Raw genomic sequence first — 27226 nt, 5'->3', positions numbered from 1 at the left:
TGGGATGCCATGCCCTCCTCCAGGGATCTTCCCAACCCAGAGATCAAACCCATGTCTCACGTCTCCTGCATTGGCAAGTGGGTTCTTTACCACCAGTGCCCCCTGGGAAGCACCGGACTATAAGTAACACGTAGATGTGTATTATCTGCATTAGAACTGTTTCAGATGCTAGGCATCCCCTTTACCAATAAATGGAAGTCTATCCATAGCCTATGCATCCTAATTTGCTACTATGCATCAAAAATTAATGACTGACAGATCATAAAGATACTAATTATTTGGTTTATTAGGACAGTGAATTGAGATAATTTCTATCCATGTTTGAGTAGGGTTTATCTTATGAACATCTTCAAATTTCTACTTTTAAGTAGCTCTCTGAATTCCTTTTGGAGATAGTGATTTTTCTCCACTGTATGTAGTCTTCGTGAGAGGGCGTGTGCACACACCTGATTTCTCACTATGGAAGTGCAAAGAACCAGATCCTAGTTCTCTGTACTTTGTTATGGGCAACATGACCCAAGCTTGACAATGAGACCTTCTCTCCTGGAATCATAAATCTTTATTGAGTAATTCCAAGTGAAGACAAGATATTAGATATGATGGCCCATCTATTGTGTAGGTTCAGACTATTCTAGTTAGTATCCCTTGCTATTCTGTTCTATACCATTCAGAGCTATCTTTCAAATTCTCCTTCTGAATCCTCCTTTCCAATAACCTTTTGCTTAAGATAGTCAGAGCTTGTTTCAAGGGTTTGTAATCAAGAACCAAAAACATGCAGTGTTTGAAAAGTCCCTGACTCCTTAGTTCTAGTACAAAAATAGAGAATTTAGATGGAAAGAGAGAAACGATGGCCATGAGCCTGGAAATGGTGAAATTTCAGATTAGGCACTTATCTATATTTTCTCTGACCACATAGCTGGTATTCACCAATACCACCAAGAACTGAATAACGTTATGTTACCCAGGCCCTCCCGTGGCACTACACCCCCTGCAAATGCACACAATCCAGTCCCTTTCCTCCTGTCCACCAAATTCTATCTGTCTTATGTCTTTTACTTGCATAATTCTAAAATCTTCTAAGTTACTGAGTCTGAAACAAAAGCAAAGTTTATTGAGTATGGAAAATCAATTTATATCTTTTTTTTTAATTAGTTGGAGGCTAATTACTTCACAACATTTCAGTGGGTTTTGTCATACATTGACATGAATCAGCAATAGATTTACACGTATTCCCCATCCCGATCCCCCCTCCCACCTCCCTCTCCACCCGATTCCTCTGGGTCTTCCCAGTGCACCAGGCCCGAGCACTTGTCTCATGCATCCCACCTGGGCTGGTGATCTGTTTCACCATAGATAATATACATGCTGTTCTTTCGAAACATCCCACCCTCACCTTCTCCCACAGAGTCCAAAAGTCTGTTCTGTACTTCTGTGTCTCTTTTTCTGTTTCGCATATAGGGTTATCATTACCATCTTTCTAAATTCCATATATATGTGTTAGTATGCTGTAATGTTCTTTATCTTTCTGGCTCAATTTATATCTTGATAGGGGTAATTAGAGGCTTCCCTGGTGGCTCAGATGGTGAAGAATCTGTGTGCAAATCGAGAGACCCTGGTTCTATCTCTGGGTTGGGAAGACCCCTTGGAGAAAGGAATGACTACCCACTACAGTATTCTTGTCTGAAGAATCCCATGGAGAGAGAAGCCTGGAGGGCTACGGTCCATGGGGTCACAAACAGTCAGACATGACTTAAGGACTAACATAGTGATAATTAGGTGAAACAAACTGTCTTTACCAAAACTTAGGATTTAAAAAAGATGAAGTTATGATTTTTGGTAAAACACCCATTATTATTTCACCTAATCATATCTACATAGGAATTCTCTGTTATATGTCTTTTGCTTGTTTCATAAGTTTTGGAGTCTTACATATCTTCGGTAATAGTAAAAAATATATACATTTATAGGCCCTTTCATTTAGCATATTGGAAGAAAAAGAATAACATCACAAAATTAAGCAAAGTAACTGAAAGTGATGAAAAAACTAAGGACTTTGAGTTAATCCAAACTTATGGTGGAGTAAGAGTAAAATCCACAACTAAGGAAGAAAAAAAAATAGAAAAATTTCTTTTCACAAATGTATGTTCATAATTCATTTTATTTCTTTTTATTCCCCTTTGTGTATTTCTCCCCATCTTTTCTTTCATTGCTTCTTTCTATCCTTCATTTTAGAAATTTCCTTTTCTTATTACTGTTAATATTGATCTTCAAAATGATCAAACCTAATGGGCAGGTGGTCTCAAAACCTTAAACTTTAACTGACTGAAATATGATGTAGTTATCAGTAAAACTGAAAGTCTTGATTTATTACTTTTTGAAAAGTTTTGATAACTTGTTTGATATAAAGTGTTTTCATATTTTAAAATCTTATTAAATTGTCCTACTCACCATATTGGTTGCAAGATACCAAAAGAGTGACAATTTCTTATTATTTTAAAACCCCTTTACAAAAGTTACTGATTTAAGGCTGTAATGTCAATAATACTACAAAACACTTAGGGAAATTATGTCTATGACAATTTTCATTCTCCAATGTAAATATACTTTAATCAGTGAAAAAGAGCATTGGCTTTCCATTCAGTCGATGCCTTCATTCTTGTGTTTGGCTTTCTTGTTCATTGCTTTTCTCTTTATTTTTTTTCCAGAATCATTCACCAGAGAAAAGCTTCTTTTCTGATGGTTCCCTTGATATTCATCTCCTTCCTCATTTCCTTCTTTCCCAAAATCAACAGCTCCAAACAAAATCTGCAAACTGAGCTTGATTAAAATATTTCCGTAAATGGACACTGAAATACTGTAAAATGTCAGAAACTAAGTTTCAGAAATTTTTAAGGGTCTGTGACTTAAGGTAAAGAAATAGCCTGCCACAGTTTCACAGATACCAGCAGAAGACTGCAAATACTGAACATAAGACAAAAGATTTATTGGACACAGGCAACCGCAGGAGAGTATCGGCATTTGCATTAGTTTCCCCAGTTCTTACAGTGCTGTCTGAAGAGGGCCAGGTGATGATCTGTATACACAGTGGGTTGTACTATGGGGAAGAATTCTAAATGTAAGGAACTCAGTTTTTTATAATGAACAGCCAGCTTACCTGAGTTTTACCCTGCAAAGAACCATGATCTTTATTACAAATGGACAGAAAACATATCCTTTGCCCTGAATAGTGACACTATCTCTGTCTATCTAGTATGGTTACTTAAAAAAAAAAAAAATCTTTGGAAAAATGGTCCAAAACAAAGGCAGTCAATGATTCTATCTGCAGAACATGAGAAAAGCAAGATTGGGGGACTGTTTCTCAATATTCAGTGAAGGCCCAGCATAGGTATCCAAATGCTTCTGTGAAGACAGATCCTGTAGATGTTCAGGGGCTCAGTTGTGTCCGACTCTTTGTGATCCCATGGACTGCAGGACACCAGGCTTCCCCATCCTTCACCATCTCTTGGAGTTTGCTCAAACATGTACACTGAGACAGTGATGCCACCCAACCATCTCATCCTCTGTCGTCCCCTTCTCCTCCTGCCTTCAATCTTTCCCAGCATCAGGGCATTTCTAATGTCCCCTCATTTTTAAACTAGTTTTTATTTTTAACTTCATATATTCTCTTTCAAAATGAATTCTGGATTTTAATATTGATTTGTAAGAAATTTATAGAAACAGTTGCTTGTTAGGCATATAACACAGGTTCCCAACATTTCTTTTCCAATATAAACTGGTAAAAGAAGTTATGATAAAGCAACAGTAATGTTTCTTGTTTGTCTGTTTGAAAAAAAGAGAAATGGGAGCATGGAAAAACCATTGCCCTTATACCTGTAGAAGATATAAGGTAAATATTATATCCTGTATTACCCTCTCTCCAAAATGGGAGCATGACATTAAAATAAGTCTTTATAAAGCAAGTATTATGCTTAAAAGAAACTGATAAAACCAAAGTTTAAATCACATATATAGTACAATCTAAGATAAAGATTTATGTATAACATAAATTACAAATGAACAATTTAAATTAAACTTTGCCAAAAATTATGTGATGCTTTATTGAATTTAAAGACTGTATTACAGAAATTTGTTGGTTGTCAACAAATTTTATAACTTTATAAGTTAAAAAAAGCCCCAATATTCTAATTAAATTAAATAAAATAGATACTGTTCAGACTAACTATTTCATTGTTTTGAAGAACTCTAGTAAACTGTACAACCTACCTGACTGAGACAAGGACATTTTTAAGAACCTGCATTTGACGTACCACAGAAGAGCCATTGTTTTCTAGATGATGGATGCTTCCTTACCTTGAGTGACCTGTCAGTATTAACCAAGATAATGCAATAGCTTTAAGGTCAATTAAATGTCCTTGACATCTGTTTCTAATGTCTCCTTAAACAGAGATCGAGCTATTTTGATTTCCTGTTTTGTCTTAAAAGTTAGTAATTCAGAAATAAATGTAAAGCCTGAAACTAGAGAAAATAATGTATATAATAATTTGAAACTTAAAAATAGGAAAGCCAGGATCAAAACTGGGTGTGAGGCTAATTATATTCCTTTTGAAGGTTTTGATGATTAGAATTTTCTCCTTGGATTTTAGAAAAAAATAACACTGCAGAAATATGAGTTTTTCAATGCATTACAACAAATTGCATTTATTATATCAACCTAGTGAATAATAGGATATAAAACTATGATAACTATTTTACTTTCAGTGATAATAAATATAGAAAAAAGAAACTCCATACAGTAAAAATGTGATTCATTTGATTATCTAGAGGTTGAATACATCTCAATATCAAACCCATCATAACATTAAAAGGAAAATAACATTTGTGAAAATATGTCCACAAAATTAATGACTGGCAAGATAAATATATTTGTGATTGAATAAAATTTGCAAAAATATAAAAGCATTTCTCAAGAAAAAGGCAAAAGATACAGAATCAAGATGCAACTTAATATTAAATAATATAATTTTTGTTCATACTTTTATGAAATTAACAAAGATGTAAAACTCCCAAGTCAGATAAGGAGTATTTGGCATAAAGCTAATGGTCAAACAAGTACTTTCAAACATTAATTATGCCTTTATAAATTGAAAATACCAGTTGTGAAAGGTATTTGGAAATCTGAGTCAAAGATCAGAAATGTTTATACACTCTTTCATGAATTTCCAATTGCTCTTCACAATTATATGCAAAAGACATCGCTAGATGGTATGCAATAAAACCCACGTACATGTGTACATGTTACGGCCATATGTAAAAGGCAGAAAACAAAACCGAACTCTGAAAATAAAAAATTACTTTTAAATGGTGGCTAAATACATTGTCATGTATCTAAAATGTGGAAAATTGTCGCTCATATAAACTGAAAAGAGCCCTAGGGAGTTAAAAAAACCATATTCCATCAGGAAATATTGCAACCGAAGGAATATACATTTACCTCTTTTACATTTTGAATTTTAAAGAACAGGATCCATCGCTTAAAATTTCTTAATTATTACTAATTATAAAAATGCCACTAGGAAAATGTGACAACAACATAACAAAAAGTAGAGGAACAAGTAGTTTATGAAATCAATATAATACACTTGTATGTGTGTAGATAAAAAATACACTACACATTTTTACCAGTGGCTTCTTATCTTTGGGTTGAAGGTTAATGAATTATCTTTTCTTTTTTTTTCTCTTATTGATTTCTAACAATTGTGTAAATATTCAGTCACTAAACCCAAATCTACAACTCTTCTACAATAAGTAAAGCTTGTGACTCAAACCTTTTGCCTCATTTTACAAGTTAAATGTCAGAAACTCTAAAATTGAACTTAATGTTTCAGTAATCTACCTGATTATACATTTAAATAATAAAACAAATAAACATGATAAAGCCACGTGTTTGGACTCTTATCAAGGACACAGAAAGTCTTTGGGGGTACATTTTAAAAATAAAGCACATAGACCTCCCTGGAAGTCCAGTGATTAGGACTCCAAGCTCCCGAGGCAGGGAACATGGGTTTGATCCCTAACCAGGTAACTAAAATCCCATGTGCTGCTCAGTGGGACCGAAAAAAGAGCCACAGTGCATTAGAGTAGAGCCTCTGGAATAAAATGGCCTGGTTCAAAGTCCAGTTAACCGTTTATGTATTAGCCTGGAAAAGTTGTTTAACTACTGCAAGCCTTAGTTTCTTCATCTCTAAAATCTAAATAACAATAGTATTTACCTTTGGGGGTTACCATGAGAAAAATCATATTAATGAGAAAATCTTTTAAAGGTACTAACACAGTACCTGAATGTCTGACTTGTTAAAAATGCTTGATCAGGGACTTTCCTGCTGATCCAGTGGCGAAGACTTTGTGCTCCCACTGCAGGGGGCCTGGGTTCAATCCCTGGTCAGGGAACTGGATCCCATATGTCACAAACTAAAGATCTCAAGTGTCACAAGTGAGACCTGGCACAGCCAAATAAATTAATTTTTAAAAAAGCGCTTGTTAAATGACAGCTTGCTCTTCTTTTGGAAGACTATGGCTGCATTTGAGCGTTGGCACTACAATAATCAGTACATTGAGGAGATGACCTTCCTTTTCTCCTCAGGTGACCGCTCAGAACAAGGGACGCTGGAGGCCAGGAACATAGCTGTGAATTGTTGGAGCAGAGAGGGCTCTATTAATACTTCCTTTTACCTTCTCAGAGGGCTTCCAGACAGAGGAAGAGGAAGGTCTCAGAGATACTTGGACTGAAACAATCCATGACCATCCTGATTTGAAAGAGCAAGAGGAAGCGATGACACGCAGGAAGAGCTGGGGTGGGGAGAGGTGGGGCAGAGTTGAAGAGCACCGTAGAACTTCACCTCACCACCTAAGGAGAGAGTGCCAGCATTTCAGGCATCTGCCTTCCTCAAAGGAAAATTTCTAATTCCCAAAATCAAGTTCAAATTGTTCCTTGTACTGATGGTCTTCCATGTTCTGCTTGCTGCCTTCCTTTTCACCTGAGCCACTCATCACTTCCCTGGTGATTATGGTACACTTCAGGCCAAGACCTCTCTCCCACCTCCATGTTTAATCCCCTTCCCTTTTTCCTCACTTTAGTTCATACACTTTTACTCATCTTTCAGGACCCCTTTCCTAATCTTTTCATGCTGAGGTTAATACTTCCCTTTTTGCACTTTCAGTGTTCTTATGTTCCTCAACAATTATACTGCCTGTCAATATATAAAATTTATTAATGTATAGGTTTGTCTCCCCAACAGAATTATTTTAGTTTTAATTTGATGCCTCTACACCTTTGCCATTAGCTCTTTCCTCATCTGTAAATCTCCCTTTCACTTCTCATCTTTCCAAATCTTACCCAAATATTAATAGTCATTTCAAATTTCAAGCCACATCATTCCATCATATGCTGTCTGTCTTTTGGACTTTCATTGTCCTTTGCTTTTTATATCAGCCATTTAGGAATTAAATCTTGAAATTACTTCTACCTGTTAGCTTTTACATGACTTTTCATGTGCCTCTGTGAAATCTTCCCTACTATACTATATCTTTCGTCACTGTAAATTTTAATCAACAACCATGTTCTAAGAATCTCCAGCCTAAAGCATACCAGCTCCACATTCCCTCAATAATCCTTTTTGCTGTGTCTGTAAAAATTTAATCACATTGCCATTAACTCCTTTCATCCTCTTTACTTCCAAGAAAGACAGACATTTGAATTTGAATCTCCCAGATAAAATATCTCATTTTATAACCTTCTCACAGGGGATAGGGGGAAGAAGGTGTCCCTTCTGTGTTATCACCTGTATCTGGAGGTCAGAAGGACCTCCAGGAGGGGAAGGAATGGTCATTCTGCTTCTCTTTCCACTTCCTGTTCACTTTTTCTACTAGTTTTAGTCAAATGGCCTCCTTACCTTAAAATCTCTGTTATTCTAGAGTCTGGCCTTTTCCTCATCTCACAGCTACCATTTACTGTCCTTCAGGGTTCCCTAAGACAATCCTGATCCTACAGTTTGTTCTCTGTTCCATCTTGAGACTGCCATGATCCTAGAAAATGGTGCCCACTCAAATGACCCAGTCAAATTCCCAATGTCTTTCTCTCTCTGCTCTAACATTGACTTTTAGACACTCAGCACTTCCATAAGAGTGCAAACATTTACCCACTATTAAAGATTAGTTAGTGAATGAAAAAGCATTGTTATTATTGACATTGCTGTAGTTAGTGAAAGACAAAAGCGTTAGAAGATTGTTGTTGGATCATATTGGATTTAGGGAATCACATGTCTGAAAGTCTGCAGCCTTCTGCAGAATTATTGTAAAGTTTGTCTTTAACAATGTAAGTCCTTTTTATACCGCTAGTTCCTCTTACTCTAACACTACCCCTGATGGCTTAAATCAGTTCATCTTTTATGCATTTTAGGCATTCTCCACTTGCTAGAATGTTGCCTTCTTCATGATTTATCTAAAGATACAACATCTTGCATATATTAAGCATTTTTGTTGAGTAAAAGAATGAGCAGCAGGGTAGATTAGAAAGAGCAGAGGTTTTGGTGTTGGAAGATCTGACTCATCCTTTCCTGGTTATCAGATGCACGACCTTGTACAGAAATTAATTTACTTAACTTACAGATGGTTTGGTTTCCTTATCTACAAAAGAAAGAATAATTTCTGCTTTCTCTTCACTACACAATTCTCACAGAGAGTAAATGGATTCATAATTAAAAGAAGACTTTAAACAATGCAAAGAACTGTAAAAATTGAATGCATACATTCCAATCTGCAGAAGGATGGTTTATTATCCCATCTGATAGGATAAGATAGTTTTGATAGCTAGTTGTTAACTGTTGTTCAGTTGCTAATTCATGTCTGACACTTTGTGACGTCATGAACTGCAGCACTTCAGGCTTCCCTGTCCTTCACTGTCTCCTGGAGTTAGTAAGGCATGCTAAATACATTATATCCTCATATTAACACTGTTAAACATGGACAACCAATGACTAGAGCTAGGAAGATTTACCAATCATGAAAACCACATTTTGTCAAGTCAGAAGAGATATTCTTCAGAGGTAAAATCTCTTTACCCACCAAAATACAGTCTTTCAGAAAGAACTCATTAGGTAGGATTTAGTTAACAGAGTTAAATTTTAGTCCATTTTTTCCCAGGTGTCTTAGGTAGGTGAATGCCTTGTTAGTGCAAAATGAATGAATTTTTGGCTGGAGGTAAAAGGAGAGTACAACATAGACAGATAAACTGTTACTAGAGGGATATCCTACTTACAGAATCTAGGGTTGGATAATGAAATGCTTTATTTCAGACACTGTTATAAAGGTGAACACTTTCATGGAAACACAACTCAGTATTTTTAATGTCATTATTACTCCTATACATTGTTACAATTTTCAAGTTTTTACATATTTCTCAATGGTATTTTGTGTACAAACTTTCATTATTGTGTAAGTTTAAAAGAGAGGACTATATCTTACATATTCAAATCTCTCAGTTCCTAGCTACTCAAAGAGGGTCACATAGATTCCCAGCAGTGATATCACTTGAGAACTTGTTAAAAATGCAGAAAGAGAGGACATATCTCAGATCTACTAGATCTGAATCTGAATTTTAACATGATATCCTAGTGATTCATAAACACATTAAAGTTTAATAAGCACTGTCTTAGTTCACTATTTTGTGTAAATATCAAATTGTGTAAGATTTCATTAACAAAAAATCTCATCAATAAAAATAAAAAGTTCTCCTTTCTATTCCCCTTTCATATTCCTTTCCAAGTTTTCTTCAATTGTGGTCACTATTAGAAATTTTGTCTTTACTCTTCTGTACATTTTTTATGCATATATAAATGTAAAAATATAATTCATAAATTCTCAAAAGTTAACAAGTCCATGAAGTAGGAAAATAATTTGGGCACAAAATAATTAGATGGAATTCTTCAAAGATCATGTTTTAATAATGGATAATTTTAAACGAGTACCTATTTTATTTCAGGCACTCTTCTAAGTGTGTGACCTTTTTCCTCTCAATCACATAGGAAGTGGATGTTACTAAACAGATGGGACCATTGAGACAAAATGAGTTTGCAAAATTACACTGCTGGTCACTGAAAGCCAGAAATTAAACTCACAATTTGACCTTGAGGCATTATCTTGCAACTACTACATTCTACCTCTTTACTTAAACTGTGTTCACTTAAGATTTCCAAAGACCAGTTGACAGAGTAGCATGTTAAAAAGGACACTGTTTTAAATACAAATATAAAATCTAGCAGAGGTTCCACATTTCCAGTACTATCATATATTCATTATATAAAACTTCCTGAAAAGAACTCTGTTTTAGTTCTGGATACTAAAATTCTTTTTATATAATACCTTGAGCTATTATTAGGAGAAGGCAATGGCACCCCACTCCAGTACTCTTGCCTGGAAAATCCCATGGACAGAGGAGCCTAGTAGGCTGCAGTCCATGAGGTCCCTAAGAGTCGGACACGACCGAGCGACTTCACTTTCACTTTTCACTTTCATGGCTGGAGAAGGAAATGGCAACCCACTCCAGTGTTCTTGCCTGGAGAACCCCAGGGACGGGGGAGCCTGGTGGGCTGCCGTCTATGGGGTTGCACAGAGTCGGACACGACTGAAGTGACTTAGCAGCATCAAGAACTATCATTAATAATCTTATTGCGTATCTTTTCTTAGATTCCACATGGCATATGGATTTCTAGAGAAAAACAAAAATATCTTTCCCATTTCTCAGTAACTTTCCTTCTGGAAGGTTGACTGTTTGTTATATAATTAAGCAACACTTTCCTAGAAGACTAACCAGTCAGATGTTCCTGGGAGAATTTTGACAAACCAGTTTGAAACTTCAAATTCTGAATTATTCAATGTCTCAAACAAAGTCAGTCCTCCAAAGAGGTTCAAATCTGGACTAGAATATTTAGCAACAGTGTACATAATCTTGCAGAGGAGAGTGTGTCCTTAACTCATAGTTTTATTTTTCAAAAATCTATGTTTATTGTTAATAATGTTTCTTTTTATTTTTTTGCTAATTTTTCTAATAAATTTAAATCCAATTCTTTTTTCAGTGTTGAAATTTGAAAGTCAAGAAATCTTAGTTCTCCCTTACCTGATCTATTTCCAGTTTCATTTCTTTAGAGATTTTGTTGTATTTTCAAAACAAGTTGTGATATCTATACCCTTGAGCTCTTAAATTAGTCCAATTTATGTTTATTGTTTTGTTATAGTTATTAAGAGTAGACCCTTTTACTATCACAAATGATCAATGTTAGAAGACCAAATTTATGGTCACCCTATGTGTGACTCTGTTACATCAGGAAATTAATATTTTTCTTTATTCACAAGGCAAAGGCCCATTTGACTACAAATGGTCTAAATATGTGTCTCAAATTTAAGCCTTGTTTAGTAGTTGGAAGCGAAGAATTTTAAGTGATAAAGCAAATTGAAAATATCAATATAAATCAAATAAATGTAGGCTATCATTTTGCATGATTTGGTATTATATAAATCTTCAATCCCTTCACGGATCACAAACTTGTGGTGAAGGGCTTTGAATAACTCAATGAAGCTACGTGTCATGTCATACAGGGCTCCCCAAAATGGACAAGTCACAGTGAAGAGTTCTGACAAACTGTGGTCCACTGGAGGAGGAAATGGCAAACCACTGTAGTATTCTTATCATGAGAATCCATGAATAGTATGAAAAGGAAAAAGATATGACACCAGAAGACGAGCTCCCCAAGTCAGAAGGTGTGCCATATGCTACTAGGGAAGAGCAGAGGGCAGTTACTAATAGCTCCAGAAAGGATGAAGCAGGCGGGCCAAAGCAGAAATGACTGGTTGTGTCTGGTGATGAAAGTAAAGTCCAATGCTGCAAAGAACAGTATTGATTAGGAACTTAAAATGTTAGGTTTATGAATCAAGGCAAGTTGGGTATGGTCAAGCAGGAGACAGCAAGAGTAAACATCAACATCTTAGCAATCAGTGAACTAAAATTGGACAGGAATGGGTGATTTAACTCAGATTACGATTATATCTATTACTGTGGGCAAGAATCCCTTAGAAGAAATAGAGTAGCCCTCATAGTCAAGAAAAGAATCCGAAATGCAGTACTTGGATGCAATCTCAAAAACAGTAGTATGATCTCCATTTGTTTCCAAGGCAAACCATTCAACGTCACAGTAATCCAAGTCTGTGCCCCAACCACTAACACTGATGATGCTGAAGATGACCTGTTCTACAAAGACCTACAAGACCTTCTAGAACTGACACCAAATAAATAAATCAATGCCGTTTTCATCATAGGAGATTGGAATACAAAAGTAGAAAGTCAAGAAATACTTGGAGTAACAGGAAATTTTGCTTTGGAGTTAAAAATGAAGCAAGTCAAAGGCTAACAGTTTTGTCAAGAGAACATGTCGGTCATGGCAAATACTCTCTTCCACCAACACGAGACGACTCTGTACATGGACATCAGCAGATGATCAACAATGAAATTAGATAAATAATATTCTTTGCAGCCAAAGATGGAGAGACTCTATATAGTCAGTAAAAAACAAGACCTGGAGCTGACTGTGGCTCAGATCTTGAGATCCTGATTGCAAAATTCAGACTTAAATTGAAGAAAATGGAGAAAACCAATGGACAATTCAACTATGACCTAAATCAAATCCCTTATGATTATACAGTAGAGGTGATGAATAGATTCAAAGGATTAGATCTGGTAGACAGAGTGTCAGAAAAACCATGGGTGGAGGTCTATTACATTGTACAAGAGGCAGTGACCAACCCTATTCCAAAGGGGGGAAAAATCAAGAAGTTAAAGTGGTTGTCTGAGGAGGCTTTACAAATAGTTGAGAAAAGAAGAGAGCAAAATACAAAGGAGAAAGGGAAAGATACACCCAACCGAATGCAGAGTTCCAGAAAATAGCAAGAGAGGATAATAAGGCCTTCTTAAATGAAGAATGCAAAGAAGTAGAGGAAAACAATAGAATGAGAAAGACTAGAAATCTCTTCAAAACAACTGCAGCTGTCATGGGAATATTTCGCAAGGGAATATTTCCCACTTCCCAAGATCCTCCAGCAGGGGATCTTCCCAACCCAGATGGGCATGATAAAGGAGAGAAATAAAAAGGAATTAGCAGAAGCAGAAGAAATTAAGAAGAGGTGGCAAGAATACACAGAAGAACTGTATTTAAAAGGTCTTAATGACCCAGATAGCCACAGTTGTGTAGTCTATCATCTACAGCTTAAAACTCAGTGTTCAAAAAACTAAGTTCATAGCATACTGCCCTATCACTTCATGGAAAATAGAGGGGGTCGGGGAGGTGGAAGTAGTGTCAAATTTTATTTTCTTGGACTCAAAATCACCGCAGACATTGATTATAGCTGTGAAATTAAATGATGCTTGCTCCTTGAAAAGAAAGTTCTGACAAACCTAGACAGCGTATTAAAAAGCAGCGACATCACTTTACTGATAAATGTCTTTACAGTCAAAGCTATGGTTTTTCCAGTAGCCATGTACAGATGTGAGAACTGGACTATGAAGGAGGATGAGTGTCAAAGGACTGATGTTTTCAAATTGTGGTGGATACACTCCTTTGCATGCATGCTAAGTCATTTCAGTCATGTCCAATTCTTTGCGACCCAGTGGACTGTAGTCTGCCAGGTTCCTCTGTCCATGGGATTCTCCAGACAAGAACAATGGAGTGGGTGGCCATTTCCTCCACCAGGGGATCTTCCCAACCCAGATATCGAACCTGCATCTCTAATGTTTCCTACATTGGCAGGCAGGTTCTTTACCACTAGTGCCACCTGGAAAGTCCAGATACTCTCCTGGGAGAAGATGACGTAGAGTATTACAATGCAGCAAAGGATTTTTGTCCTCAGCTCCTTGAATAAATCAGAGTCAATAGAAAACACGAGTATCTTGTTGAAATTGATGTGAAACAGACAGTAAGGAAGATAATATCTAAAGAAAACTTCAATATGGGAAATTATAGTCTTTTCTATCTTCAAAGTGGAGAGCCTGAACAGTTTTGAAATTTCTTTTAATACAAGATAATGTTCCTGTCATATACCTGTGAATACACTGTAAATATCACTATAGATTTTTTTAAGTATATAATATGATTCCTTTCTTATAAACAAGGAGTTGCAATCAACAAGTTTCTAAAACCCTCACTTGTATATTTTATTTAGCACATAATATTTTTCTAAAATGTACAATGCCAGTTAATTCTAGGAGTACAATTAAGAACTGGAGAGATAGAATTTTTTTTCTTTTACTTGTTTACTCTAAAAGATAGAAAATCAGAGTTATGGTTTATTTTTTGCAATATTTTAAAATTGTAACTCTTGAATAATTATTAATTTTAATTAAGTAATCTGTAATGAGAATCTGCCTACCAAGCAGGAGACCTGAGTTTGATCCCTGGGTAGGGAAGACACCCTGCAGAAGGAAATGGCAACCCACTCCAATATTATTACTTGGGAAATCCCATGGACAGAGGAGATTGGCAGGCTGCAGTCCATGGGGTCACAAAGAATTGGACACGACTTAGCGACTAAACAACAATTTATACCAGAATGAATGAACTAGTTACCACAACTAGAACACCCTAAACAAACAACAAATTGCTTGGTGGTATAATTAAAATGCCACCAATGTTTATACAATAATTACATTTTCTTTTTGCAGTACAAAAAGGTCAGACCACATATAATGTAAATTATTCCACAAGGTAAATAATTAAAATAAATAATATGGATTAATTGAGTTTTAAGAGGTGAAATGAATAATAAATTCTTCTCATGGTCTTGTATGTTAATAGAAATTGAAAATTTTTGAAGACCCTATTTTGTCCCAAGAATTTCCTTTACAGGTATTGAATTTTTCAAAAGTTACAAAGGAAATTTTATTGATATAAATGCATGTTCTCATAATAATCATAAATCTAGGGTTTGGGTTTTTTTTTTTTTTTTTTGCATTTTAATTTAGAACAATGCCATTCCATTTCCTGTATAATTTGGTACCAGAGCATGAATCACTTCTTTGTTGTAAACTCTCCTTAGAATTTCTTGGGAGAGGAATTGAACAGAACATTGATTTCCTATGTGAGAGAATTCTTAGAATTTAAATAAACCTATTGGTTAAACTGAAACCACAAAATTAGCATTTTACTAATCACTAGGTTTAAATAGCTTAAAAGCAAAAGTCTGCCATCACCTTGATCATCAACCCAGCTTGCTGCTTCTTCCCAATCTTGGGTTCAAGGTATTGTGTATACATATAACAAAATTTCTATGATTTTCCTCTGTCTCATCTTTCATTCTTCACTAACATGCTGTTGCAACTTTTCTATGTGATTGCAAGTATTGGTACGTTCCTATGATACACTGTTAGATTAAAAATACATTTGCAACTGTTGATACCATCTGTCTCAGAGCTCAGAGCTATAGATAAAAAATTAAATATTTTTATAAAGACAAAATTTTCTGATAATTTTTAGAACTAAATTCTTATATACTGGAAATGTAGATACATAACTTCAGTATAGATTTATGGTAAAATAATTTGAATCATTTTTGTCAAACTCTGTAAAAAGTTGTCATACAGAATAATTTATAATATTTTTGTTTTCATAGTGAAGGTCATTTCTGGTAGAATATTTCAAGGCCATTTTTATTCCATGTAATTAGGTTAATAAAGTTAATTTTATAAAGGATACATCAGTGATAGACAATTAGATATAAATGACTGCTTTTATAAACAGGATTAAATTTGGATATTTATAAGGATACAAATGGATGAAAACAGTAAACTCATTTGGGGCTTATAAATATGTCTTTTTTAACAAATGCAGGTAGGTTCTGCATTTTGTAAACTGAAGCAACCTATATAAAATAATCTGTCATTAGTTAGCTGACTAAGGTATAAACAAATTTCATGTATAATCTAATTTTTCCCTATTTATCTGAAACTCATTTTTCCAGCACATATAAATGTATGTATTTTGGCGTCTTGCAATTTAATGGAACTCTAGGAGTCAAACGTGATATGTTTGACTTATGAATCTGTTCAATCATCTTCACAGAGTCATGTCATGGATATATCAACATAGCAAAATTAAGTAATAGCTAGATCCTTTTAAAAATTTAATGAAGGTTAATAGTTTCTACATAATGCCCAAACAATGCTTTTCATAAAGACTCTGAAAGAGCAGGGTAAAAGATAAAGACATTTTCAAAAAATTACAGATAAAATTAAATGTAACTTACCAGTGGGTTTTAGTTTATCAATTTTAACAATGATCTAAGAGGAAATTTCTTTTTAGTTTTTATAATAGTATTTTAAAATTTGTAATATTTAAATACTGATGCTTCTCTATTCCTCTGACAAAACCCTATTATTACTTTCAGGATCAAATGCTTTACTTTAAAGTGTAGTAGATATTGGAATTTCTTATCTCACATAAGCACTAAGCAAGATAATTTCAATGGTAAATATTTATATTTAAGAGCAAAATTAAAAACTAAATGAATAAAAATATTACTTTCAAGTGAAACAACTTTTATCATAATATACTCCTTTGTTGGAAAAATCAAGAATTTTTTTCATGAATCAAATTTTATTATAAGACCTAACTATTTTGTTTTCTTACACAGATCTTGACAACCATGAAACTTCTCATCCTTACCTGTCTTGTGGCTGTTGCTCTTGCCAGGCCTGTGAGTACAGTAGAGAGTTTAGAAGATTCTAGATTCTTGTTTGAAGTCATCTCAAATGCAATTTGATGCGTCTCATCAAGTGCAAGATATTGTAGTAGTAAAGAATTTGATGGTCTCTAATTAGCTATTAAAGTGTTGATATTAAAGCTACGGTAATCCTTCGCATTTTGATCATTATTATTTAGTTCCTTCAAAGACTTAACTCCAAATAAAATCTCTAACTTGAAATATAAACACCTCACAATAAAAAAAGAAATAAGGTAATTAATAATACAATAAAGAGCATCAAAGAAGGTAATTAGTCTCCTTGCCTTGGTCCATTATAGGCTTAACATATTTGTAAACATACATATGTCCAATATTGTATTACCAAATATGCTATTAAGCTCTATATTCCAATCTATCCACTTTTGGAACCTAAATCAAACTCTCATTTGAGATGGCTCATGTCAACCAATATTTCCCAAGGTACAGAAAGTTGGGCTCATTCAGCTGATTCAAAGATCTAATAATTTGGTCCTTGTAGGGAGAAAAACTAGATAATGTAAAGTAACTTAAGTTTCTTCTCAAAAAACAAATTCAGTTACTAATGTGAAACAAAAAGTTATTCTGTTCCTTTGTGACCTCTAGATAATGATAAATAAATAACGAGGAATCAACTGACAAGAAAGCGATTCAAATAAAACAATAGTCATTGATATTTGGACACTCAAACTATCAAATATAGATGCAAAAGTTTCTGAAATGCTGAGATATTCTATTGTTAAACTCCTATTTTCTAAATTTTGAATAATGAAGGATCACTCATAATCCAGCTTCTTAACCAATAGAGTTCTGTCTGTACTAAACCATAAGCATCGAAAGAAGGAAATATCTGACAATAAATTACAAAAAAAGCATCCGAGTTCTTCAGAAATGTATCATCGGAGTAGCCCATATCTTGTGCTTTTATCAATGAAACAGATATAGACCCCCCAGCAAACAGATTCTTTAATCCTTTTTAAAAGAAAATATCATTTTTTAATGATAACATTTAACAAACATAAATCTTGTTCCAACAGTTAAAATTGGTTGAGTTAAAACAAACAGCTAAAACTAACAGTTAAAAAAGTTAAGATTGAGTTAAACTTTTATATAATTTAATTTATGATAAAAAATAAAATCCAGACAAACAATATTTCAGATTATTTTTTGTCTTTTTACATACTTTGCTCCACCATATTCTAAAAATAGAAGATAATTTATTTTTCTTTGACTTTTGTCAATAAAATCTTTTTTTTCCCTCCCAGGGGAACTTGGTGTCAAATTTAGCTGTTAAAATACAAACTTCTTAAACAGCAGTATTAAATGTATAGTATTCCATGTGCCTTGTGATATTATTATTGTTGTATTTTGAGTGCTTTTGGTTTTACAATTCTTGCATTTTTTTTTTTTTAACAGAAACATCCTATCGGGCACCAACGACTCCCTCAAGTGAGTGCTCTACACTATGTTCCAAGAACTCACTGTAATTGTGTAGCTTAAGTGATGATAAATTGCTAATATATAGATTGCAGTCCCATTCTTCCCTTCTCTAGAAAACAGCCAGTTTCACATTCGCTGAGGTGCAATATCTTCAACTATTGAGTTGAATATTGATCTGCTCTCACAAACCTTTTTAGAGAAGAGGGCATTTGGACTTAACGTACTTAGGATTAATAAAAATGTTATTATTCAAGAGCTGTAGTTAGTTAAACAGAATATGTGTATGTGGTCTATTTTAATGGATTACTGATTCTTTCTATCTCTTCTCCTTGCACTCAAACATATGATTTACAACTTGATCTCAGTTCACACACTGAGTATTAAATTAGATACTCTACCATGCACTTCTACAAGAGTCATTAATCTTCCACCTTATCCACTGCTTAATTCATTTTTTAATCTTTATAGAATGAACCAGATAGCAGAGAGGTAAGGTTCTTTCTTTACCCCGACTAATTTCTCTTTCAGTTAGCTGTGATAAATACTGAATGTCTTCTTCATTTCAATTTTCATTTGTATAGATTCATTTCAATTGTATCCAGGTACTCAGATAGTTGATTACTCTCTCAATTTTCTGTTTTCATTGCATTCCTATTTAATGCCTCCTTTGGCACTTGATAAGTATGAAGTGACTAAACCTATAAGCCTGGTAAAGAAGAAACCAAATATGGTGTCTCCTTCAGATTTTAAAATAAGATCATAAAACTGAAACTAATTATCTCTTATTTTACCTAAGAAATATTTTGGTTTACCTAAATAAATGGAGAACTTGTGTTCAAATGGAAAAACATTCTCCTTTTTTGACTGTTTTTCACTTTTACAATTCACAATTTAATTCCTACAGGAAGTCCTCAATGAAAATTTACTCAGGCTTTTTGTGGCGGTAAGTGTTATCCACTTCTTAAATGACAAATGTATTTTTCTGGAAAAATCAACTTAATTTTTCTTTATAAATTTTTTTCACTTGGTCAAATTTTTTCTTCATTTGCTCACCCAAGCAACAACAAAGAATACTGAAATTATATATGCAAATATTAAAAAGCTGCTTTAAATATTAATCTGTACCTATACTTTTGACTCTTTGTAAAACACTTATGCTGTCTTGTGCATAATCTATGTAAATTTTACAATTTCCATTCTCATTATGATGGAATGTTCTATCCCTACAATATCCTGGATGTATTGTGTCTTCTGTAATTTCACGACTGAATTGTCAAATAGAACACAAATAGAAATTTTACTTCAAGACCACTATTTAAAAGATTTGATAGGCAACCCAACTTGGTCTGAATGATTTTTAACATAATCTTTTTCCTTGTAGCCTTTTCCAGAAGTGTTTGGAAAGGTAAGAAATTCTGAACAGAATATACTATAGAACTAACAAAGCATTTTATTCTGTGTTATTTATGGTGTTATTCCAATTCTTTATTGCCTTTTTATGGAAATAGACACTAGATTATTGAACCAGACAGAGAGATCAAGATAACTCAGAATTATGACTTAAACAAGATGAAAGATAATAATAGTCAAATTTACTGGAACAAAGTTTTTAAACATTTTTAAGTGCACAGTAATGTACTGACAGCTTAAATAAAGAAAACTTAGCAAGGAGATAATGCAAGAAATGATATAGCAAGGAATATTAGTGCATTCACAAAAAGCATATTTATTTTTTAATTTGCAGCAGCACAATGTAAGATACATTTCTTACAGATATCCATTCATTCATGTTTCTTTCTTCTTTTCTGTCCTTAAGGAGAGCATCAATGAACTGAGCAAGGTAAGGAACATAAATGATAGTTAAATTATTTTAAAGTTATCTCAAGATCATATTTTGCAACCTACAATTTATTGGTTTTGACAAAGAGAATTTTTGAGGGAAAAACAGTGTGATGAACTCAAGGTAATGAAAATATGCAAATTTTCTTAAGGTGTTGTGTCAAAAATGCTTTGTGCAGTAGGAATAACATTTTAGAAAAAAATTTCCTGCAACATTTATAGTTTTCTTGAACTTTCAAAAGGATTGATGAGATCTACTGAGAATTCTAAACATTGATTTTATTGATTTAACTTTGCAACTGTGAGGAGACAAGGCATTAGTATAAATGAATGAATGGATGAAAGAATGAATTAGTGCAATTATGTACTGACAGACTATTTTCACTTATCACCAAAACAGAAAGAATGTTTTATTGAGTACTACATAAAGCAATATATCTGCTCCAAAAATGTTTTACATAGACACAATTGATTTTTTACTTTCTTTAAACACAATTTTTTGATCAAGGTTGTTTTTCAAAGTTTTAATAGCTTTGTTATTTAAAAAAATACAGGTCTTTAAAAATTCACATCTTCTTAATTATTCTTCATACCTGACTGAGCGTCTTTTCTTGGCAGGATACCAAGAGTGAATCAACTGAAGTAAGATTCTTTATTTTAAAACTATTAAGTATAATATAAGGGAGAGAAAGAAGTAAAAAATATCCTAATCAAATACCCTTTAAATATTCTAATCAAAATGAATGAACAATTTTCTAAGGCCAAAACTAAAACAGATATCTCTAATTCAAAGAAAAAAAGATGCAACATGTATGTTGACCAAAATTGGCTGGATAACTAAACCAACATAGTATTTTGAGCTTAAATTCTATGTATCATCTCACTGTTCTCAATACTGCTATGGCCACGGAAACTGAACACAACATACTACATGAAGAAAATTCATTTTGTTTAAATATTTATACATCTTTGAACCAATGCTTTGTGCACTTTTATTTTTCACATAATCTTTAATCCAATGCTCTGGTTTGTTATCCAAAAGCAAGCTAAAGAAAAAAAGAAGTTAGGCTAGTTAAAGGAAAATGTAGGATATTTACACTGATTTACCAAAACATACAAAAATCTACAGTACTTTTTATTGAACTCTGAAATGCAGATTAAAGAGGCAAACTCTTCAGTTAGCCTGGTAGGTAGGGTTTTTTTTTTTTATTTTCCTTACCACTTCACTATTGCCACCCATTTCTATTTCCTTTGGCATCCATTTTATTTGGTAATTATCATTTTACATTGGAATGGTTGTCATGAAAAATAAAGTTAATTCTCTTTTCTTTTCTAAGGATCATGCCATGGAAGATGCTAAGGTAAGATCTTTATTTTAATAAACTCTACACTTATATATCATAAATAGGATATGCTCTATGCTTTAAGAAATCTATCCACTCCAATTGTGCGATTGAACTCCTCAAGCAGGGCTATCATACCCAAGAATGTACAATGTTGTGCCAGATAAAGTTAGGAGAGGAAATTTGACATTTACATGATCAGGAGAAACTTTGTTTCTTTATTAAAATCAAGAGTAAAAAGCAAAATGTGCGTGATTGTTTAAAAATGAAACATCCGACTCAAAAAAATTAAAACCCTGCTTCTGTCATCCCAGGGTAAGAGTTCACTCTCTTGTGTGTTGAGGGTGGTCTTTGGGCAGAAAGAATCTATTGCAGCAATTATGTAGGATCAATGGGCTATGCTGTTGCTCAGTTGCTCAGTTGTGCCCAACTTTGTGACTGGAGATGCCAGGCTTCCCCGTCCTTCACCATCTCCCAGAGCTTGCTCAAACTCATGTCCATTCAGTCAGTGATGCTATCCAACCATCTCATCCTCTGACATCCCCTTCTCCTCCTGCCCTCTATCTTTCCCAGCACCAGAGTCTTTTCTAAAGAGTCGGATCTTTGCATCAGGTGGCCAAAGTATTGGAACTTCAGCTTTAGCATCAGTTTTTCCAATGAATATTCAGGATTGACCTCCTTTAGTGATTCCTCCACTCTTCTCCAGCAGCATATTGGACACCTACTGACCTGGGGAGTTCATCTTTCAGTGTCACATCTTTTAACCTTTTCATTCTGTCCATGGGGTTCCCAAGGCAAGAATGCTGAAGTGGTTTTTCATTCCCTTTTCCAATGGTCTATGCTACCTAATCTCAAAACATGGACAAAATTCATTAGCCCACAATACTTTTTATTCAACTCTCCCAAGAGATGAATATTTTGCTGCATATTAGAATCAATATCTTAGTATGTACTTGGGAACAGAAATCATGTTCATATGTAAATATAAACATCTATGACTTAGGAAAAAAACTAAATGTTTCGTAGAGTAAGACTTTTAAAAGCTCATGTAATTTTAGTTCCATTCTGAAATTGATTGTTCTATTTTAATATTTCCAATTTATTTACATCAAAATTGCCCCAAGTGTATGTGAGTATATTAACTCAACCCAGGGTTTCAGGTAGCCCAGCTCAATAGGATTCTTCATTCCAGGTTTCATTTTTATCACAAAAATTCATATGCATTTGCATTCTACTCAAGAAAGTATCTGTGTTTTAACCTTAATAAAAGGTTTTAAGTTACAAAGTAAGTTATTATACTCTCCTCTCCAACATATTTTAAATAAAATTGACAATACAAAAAAAGTATTTTATTGGCCCTGAATCTTTTTATACCCAATTGTTTTCACTAAAAACTAGTTAGCAACCCAGTATGAAAGTGTGGAATAGTTTCTTTCTAATTCTAAAAGTCTCAGAGGCAGTAACAATGATTTTCTTTCTTTTAGCAAGTGGAATCTGGAAGCAGTTCAAGTGAGGTATATCGTTTTTATGTTAATTTTCAGTATCCCAATTAGACAATGTTTGTGAAAGTTTGTTGAACCATAAAGTTTACACGTCCCATAAGATTTCATTGTACAAGGCACTATGTATGCAGCTCTATCCTAACTTTTAACACACAAGGCTATCAACCCAAAAAATGTAAGAAAACAATTATTTGTCAGAGATAAAATTACAGATTTCTTTCTGGGCAAATAATCATATCTAGATATCTGTGGTGTCCAAACATTATTTTTCTAATTTTTTTTTTCCTTCCCAGATTTTGGTAGAACTAAATCTTGTCATTGAAAATTACAATAATGGCTATGCTTCTAAACTGTGAAATATAAACATGATATATCCTTTGTGGAACTCAGTCAATTCTATGTTAAAGAGACTGGAATTCTTTGCTATTTGCTAAACTACATGAGAAAAAGAGAAGGCCTACAAGGTGATGAAGTCCTTAAACTTTGGAAGCAGAACTTCATCCAATTTACAGAATAAGCCCAGCTCCATTATGCGGAGTTTCTGTGAATTCAGTTAAAAGTGAATACTTCACAATCACCTCCAACATTCTGAATAACTTCCCTGGTGAAAGCAGTGAGAAGAGAAAAAAGAACCTTGAATACCACATGTACTTTTTGAGTGTTCATCTTAGCTAAATTATCCAGGAATTTGTGGCTAAAATCAGTTTACCACAGATAAGCCATGATGTGTATGATTAATTAGCATTTTTTTAATCTTGAATGTTAAATTAATGTCATAAAACTAACAATACATGTTTTTTATTTTTTAAGGAAATTGTTTCCAATATTGCTGAGGTGAGATATATTTACTAAATTTAAAATATATTAGCATCATCCAGGATATCTTAAAATTTAATTAAACTTTTTATTTTTTGAATTTTTTGGCAGAAACCGGTTCAAAAGGAAGATGTGCCCTCTGAGCGTTACGTGGGTTATCTGGTAAAATTTTATTAAAAGTTAATCAAAAACCAATGTATCAGGGAATGAGTAAGAATGCTGTATTGATAAACTATCTCTCCTTTTCAATATCTGCTAAACTTAAAACAAAGTAAGCAGTCTAACAGATTCTAGCAGTGTACTGATCCCTTCTGAAAATAAAACTGACAACTTTTTTAATCCCAGATATTTAATTCATACTCTCATTTGAATATTTGTGTATTGTAGTCTGCTTTCAGATCTGATTAGCACAGTATTGAAATGGCATGTTATAGATTTGACTAGACTTGAGTTTGACTCTAAGCTCTACCTTTTACCAGCATGTGATATTAGACAGTTTCCTTATCTGTTGTAAGTCTACAATCTAAGTTCCACAGTGACAAAACAATAATAAATACTTAAGCATATAAAGCAATTAATACAAGCAAGCCATAGTGCAAAGTAAGCCCTCGGTAAATGTGGCTAGTATCAGAAACATCATTTTTCCCCACTTCATTGAATATTCTGATTTAATTTGAAAAAATCAGAAAACAAATGGGGCTTTCCAGGTGGTGCTAGTGGTAAAGAACCCTTCTGCCAATGCAGGAGACTCAGGCTTGATCACTGGGTTGGGAAGATGCCCTGGAGGAGGGCATGGCAACCCACTCCAGTATTCTTGCCTTGAGAATTCCATGGACGGAGGAGCCTGGAGGGCTATAACCATAGAATCACAAAGAGCTGGGTACAACTGAGGTGATTTAGCACAGCACAGAAAGCAAATCTGTTTTCAATTTTCTTAGCAATTCTGATATAATATACACTGTAAGCAAAACCGCCTCAGTTCAGTTCAGTCCCTCAGTCATGTCCAACTCCTTGTGACCCCCTGGACCGCCACACACCAGGACTCCCTGTCCATGACCAACACCCAAAGCTTGCTCAAGCTCATGTCCATTCAGTGATGCCATCCAACCATCTCATCCTCTGTCGTCCTCTTCTCCTCTCCTGCCTTCAGTCTTTCCCAGCATCAGGGTCTTTTCTAATGCATCAGTTCTTCACATCAGGTGGCCAAAATATTGGAGCTTCAGCAAAAGTCTTTCCAGTGAATATTCAGGACTGATTTCTTTTAGAATTGACTGAATACTTATTTATATCTGACTGCATTATAATAAATTTTAAGTTAAAAATAAGATGACAAAATATTTTTTCTATTGTTTTCTTAAAAAAAAGAATCATTGGATTAACCCAAATTCTCTGTGGCAGAAACAACACTGAAGTAAGATTATTAGCTCCTCATTCTTTACTCCTGGGAAAGGGATACCATGAAGGATGGATCCATGAAATTGACAATATTTTTTCTTTTTGAATAGGAACAGCTTCTCAAACTGCAAAAATACAACCTACCCCAGCTGGTAATATTTTATTATAATAATACAAAATTATTGTATTGTCTACAGAATTAAAATAATTAAATGAAATTTACTTTGACTAAATTCTACATCAAATCATCTTAGAGCCTCCCAAATGATTCATTATATTCTGGAATTTATTCTTTATTTATTTTCCCAAATTCAGTTCTGCGTGGTGATTCCATATATATGCCTCCTTGTGAAAGCACAGATTATTGCCAAATAGACTTTCCATTTAAGAAAACAATGTAGACTCTATAGAAGGAATCAGGGATCCCATACATTCAAATTGCTTTTGTCAAAATTCTCAGAAAGAATTGGCAAGTTGATTGATCTCATTGTCTCTAGATCCATTTTCTTATGTGTGAAATGGAAATATAGTTATTTTCACTTCCTGATGTTGTTTTGAATATTGAATGAGCAATCTCCTACACAGTTATCCCTGAGGCTAGCTTGTGGCAAGTCCAATAAAATGTTCAAAAAATTTTTCCTTCCCCTAATCCCTAGACTATAAAATTTGCTATGTTTATCAGACCTCTGACAATATTATGAAGGTTTTGTTTTTTGTTTTAATCAAGATGTGCATTTGAACTATGAAGTTATAAACTATCTGCTGATAGTATGGATACATCTAAAAAGTATCTATTAGCACAATCCAGCTTCACTATTTAGTAGTATCAATCCTTTTGAGTATCATAGCTTTTCACTTGGGAGGTCATAAATTTTTCTTTTAGTTATGCCAAATAAGCTTGATTAATTAGGACTTTAGGGAATAGGACTTAATTTAGCAAAATTACATTTTCACATTTTTATTCTGTTACAATTGTAGGAAGGAGGAAGTCAATAATGAATTTAATTTGGATCTCAGTGTCATTCTTGCTTCAGTTCCAAGTAGCTTATGTTGCTTTGGGTTTAGAATCCAAATAAATTTAGATATATCAGTACCACAATCAAATCTATTACTAATCTAAGAAATTACATGAATAATATATTTTAGCACCTTAGTTATGATATGATTAGGCTGTAACCTCCACAAGTGTTAGAACTATATGGTCCTGCTCATAGTGTTCACTGCTCATAGTGTTCATTATTTTTTATCTCATAGATGGTCCCTAGCATTTAGCATAGACCTGCAGTGAATGGAGGTACCTAGCAAATGTCTGTGATTCACACATGAGTCAAAATCAATGTACTGAAATAAAGTGATCTCTCTTTCTGAGGAAGCTATTCATGACCATATAAGATTATTTATTAAATCTAGAATATTTTAGTATTTTCTTCACGTGTTGTTTTTATAATGTGTGTTCCTCTTTCTTTTTTTAACAGAAATAAATATAATCCAAGGGAGAAATTTTTCTACTACCCATATCTGATAAATGTTTTATTTAAAATTTATGAAAGATAAAATGTAAACAAGTGATTAATAGTCATGAACAGAAAATATGTAGTCCTAGGGAATTGCTAGATTATTTTCCCCCAGGTATGAAACTTATAGATTCTTTATCCTTCCAAACTATAATAAATATAACATTGAGTTGAATATTTTTTCTAAAGTTAGAGAATTAAAGATATATTGCTAATTTGCAAAATTTTGGCAGAGTATACAGTTTATCCTAATCTTCACAAATGATAATATATTTGTGGTAATTGTAAAATGAATGTGTTATATCAGAAGATATCTAAGTAACTTAGAATATATTTCCTTCTATTTAGGAACAACTTCACAGTATGAAAGAGGGAAGCCATGCCCAACAGGTAATATTTTGCTTAATGAATTACATAATGATAATATGTTGCAAAGTTTAAATATGCTTGCTTTTAAATAGCTTCACAATTTTGAAGAGACTTCTTTCTTCTCAGGTGGTTATTTTTCACTCCCAACTTTCTGAAACAATTTGTAGTAATCAATCTGAGAAAGGAGAACTAT

The 27226-nt window shown here is 33.8% G+C and overlaps 1 protein-coding gene across 2 annotated transcripts in view; it reads right to left on the bottom strand.

Annotated features, from left to right (window-relative positions):
* LOC122696495 (sulfotransferase 1E1-like) overlaps positions 1–27226 on the bottom strand; it is a 98100-nt gene that overhangs the window by 65357 nt on the left and 5517 nt on the right. For both annotated transcript variants that reach the window (XM_043906558.1, XM_043906559.1), the window contains exon 2: positions 16761–16789. In XM_043906558.1, the coding sequence (XP_043762493.1) occupies positions 16761–16789 (29 nt within the window). The remainder of the gene's footprint in view (positions 1–16760; positions 16790–27226) is intronic.

Source organism: Cervus elaphus, chromosome 6, assembly GCF_910594005.1.
Source record: "Cervus elaphus chromosome 6, mCerEla1.1, whole genome shotgun sequence".
NCBI classification, from domain to species: Eukaryota; Metazoa; Chordata; class Mammalia; order Artiodactyla; family Cervidae; genus Cervus; species Cervus elaphus.
This window is presented reverse-complemented; position numbering and strand designations above follow the sequence as displayed.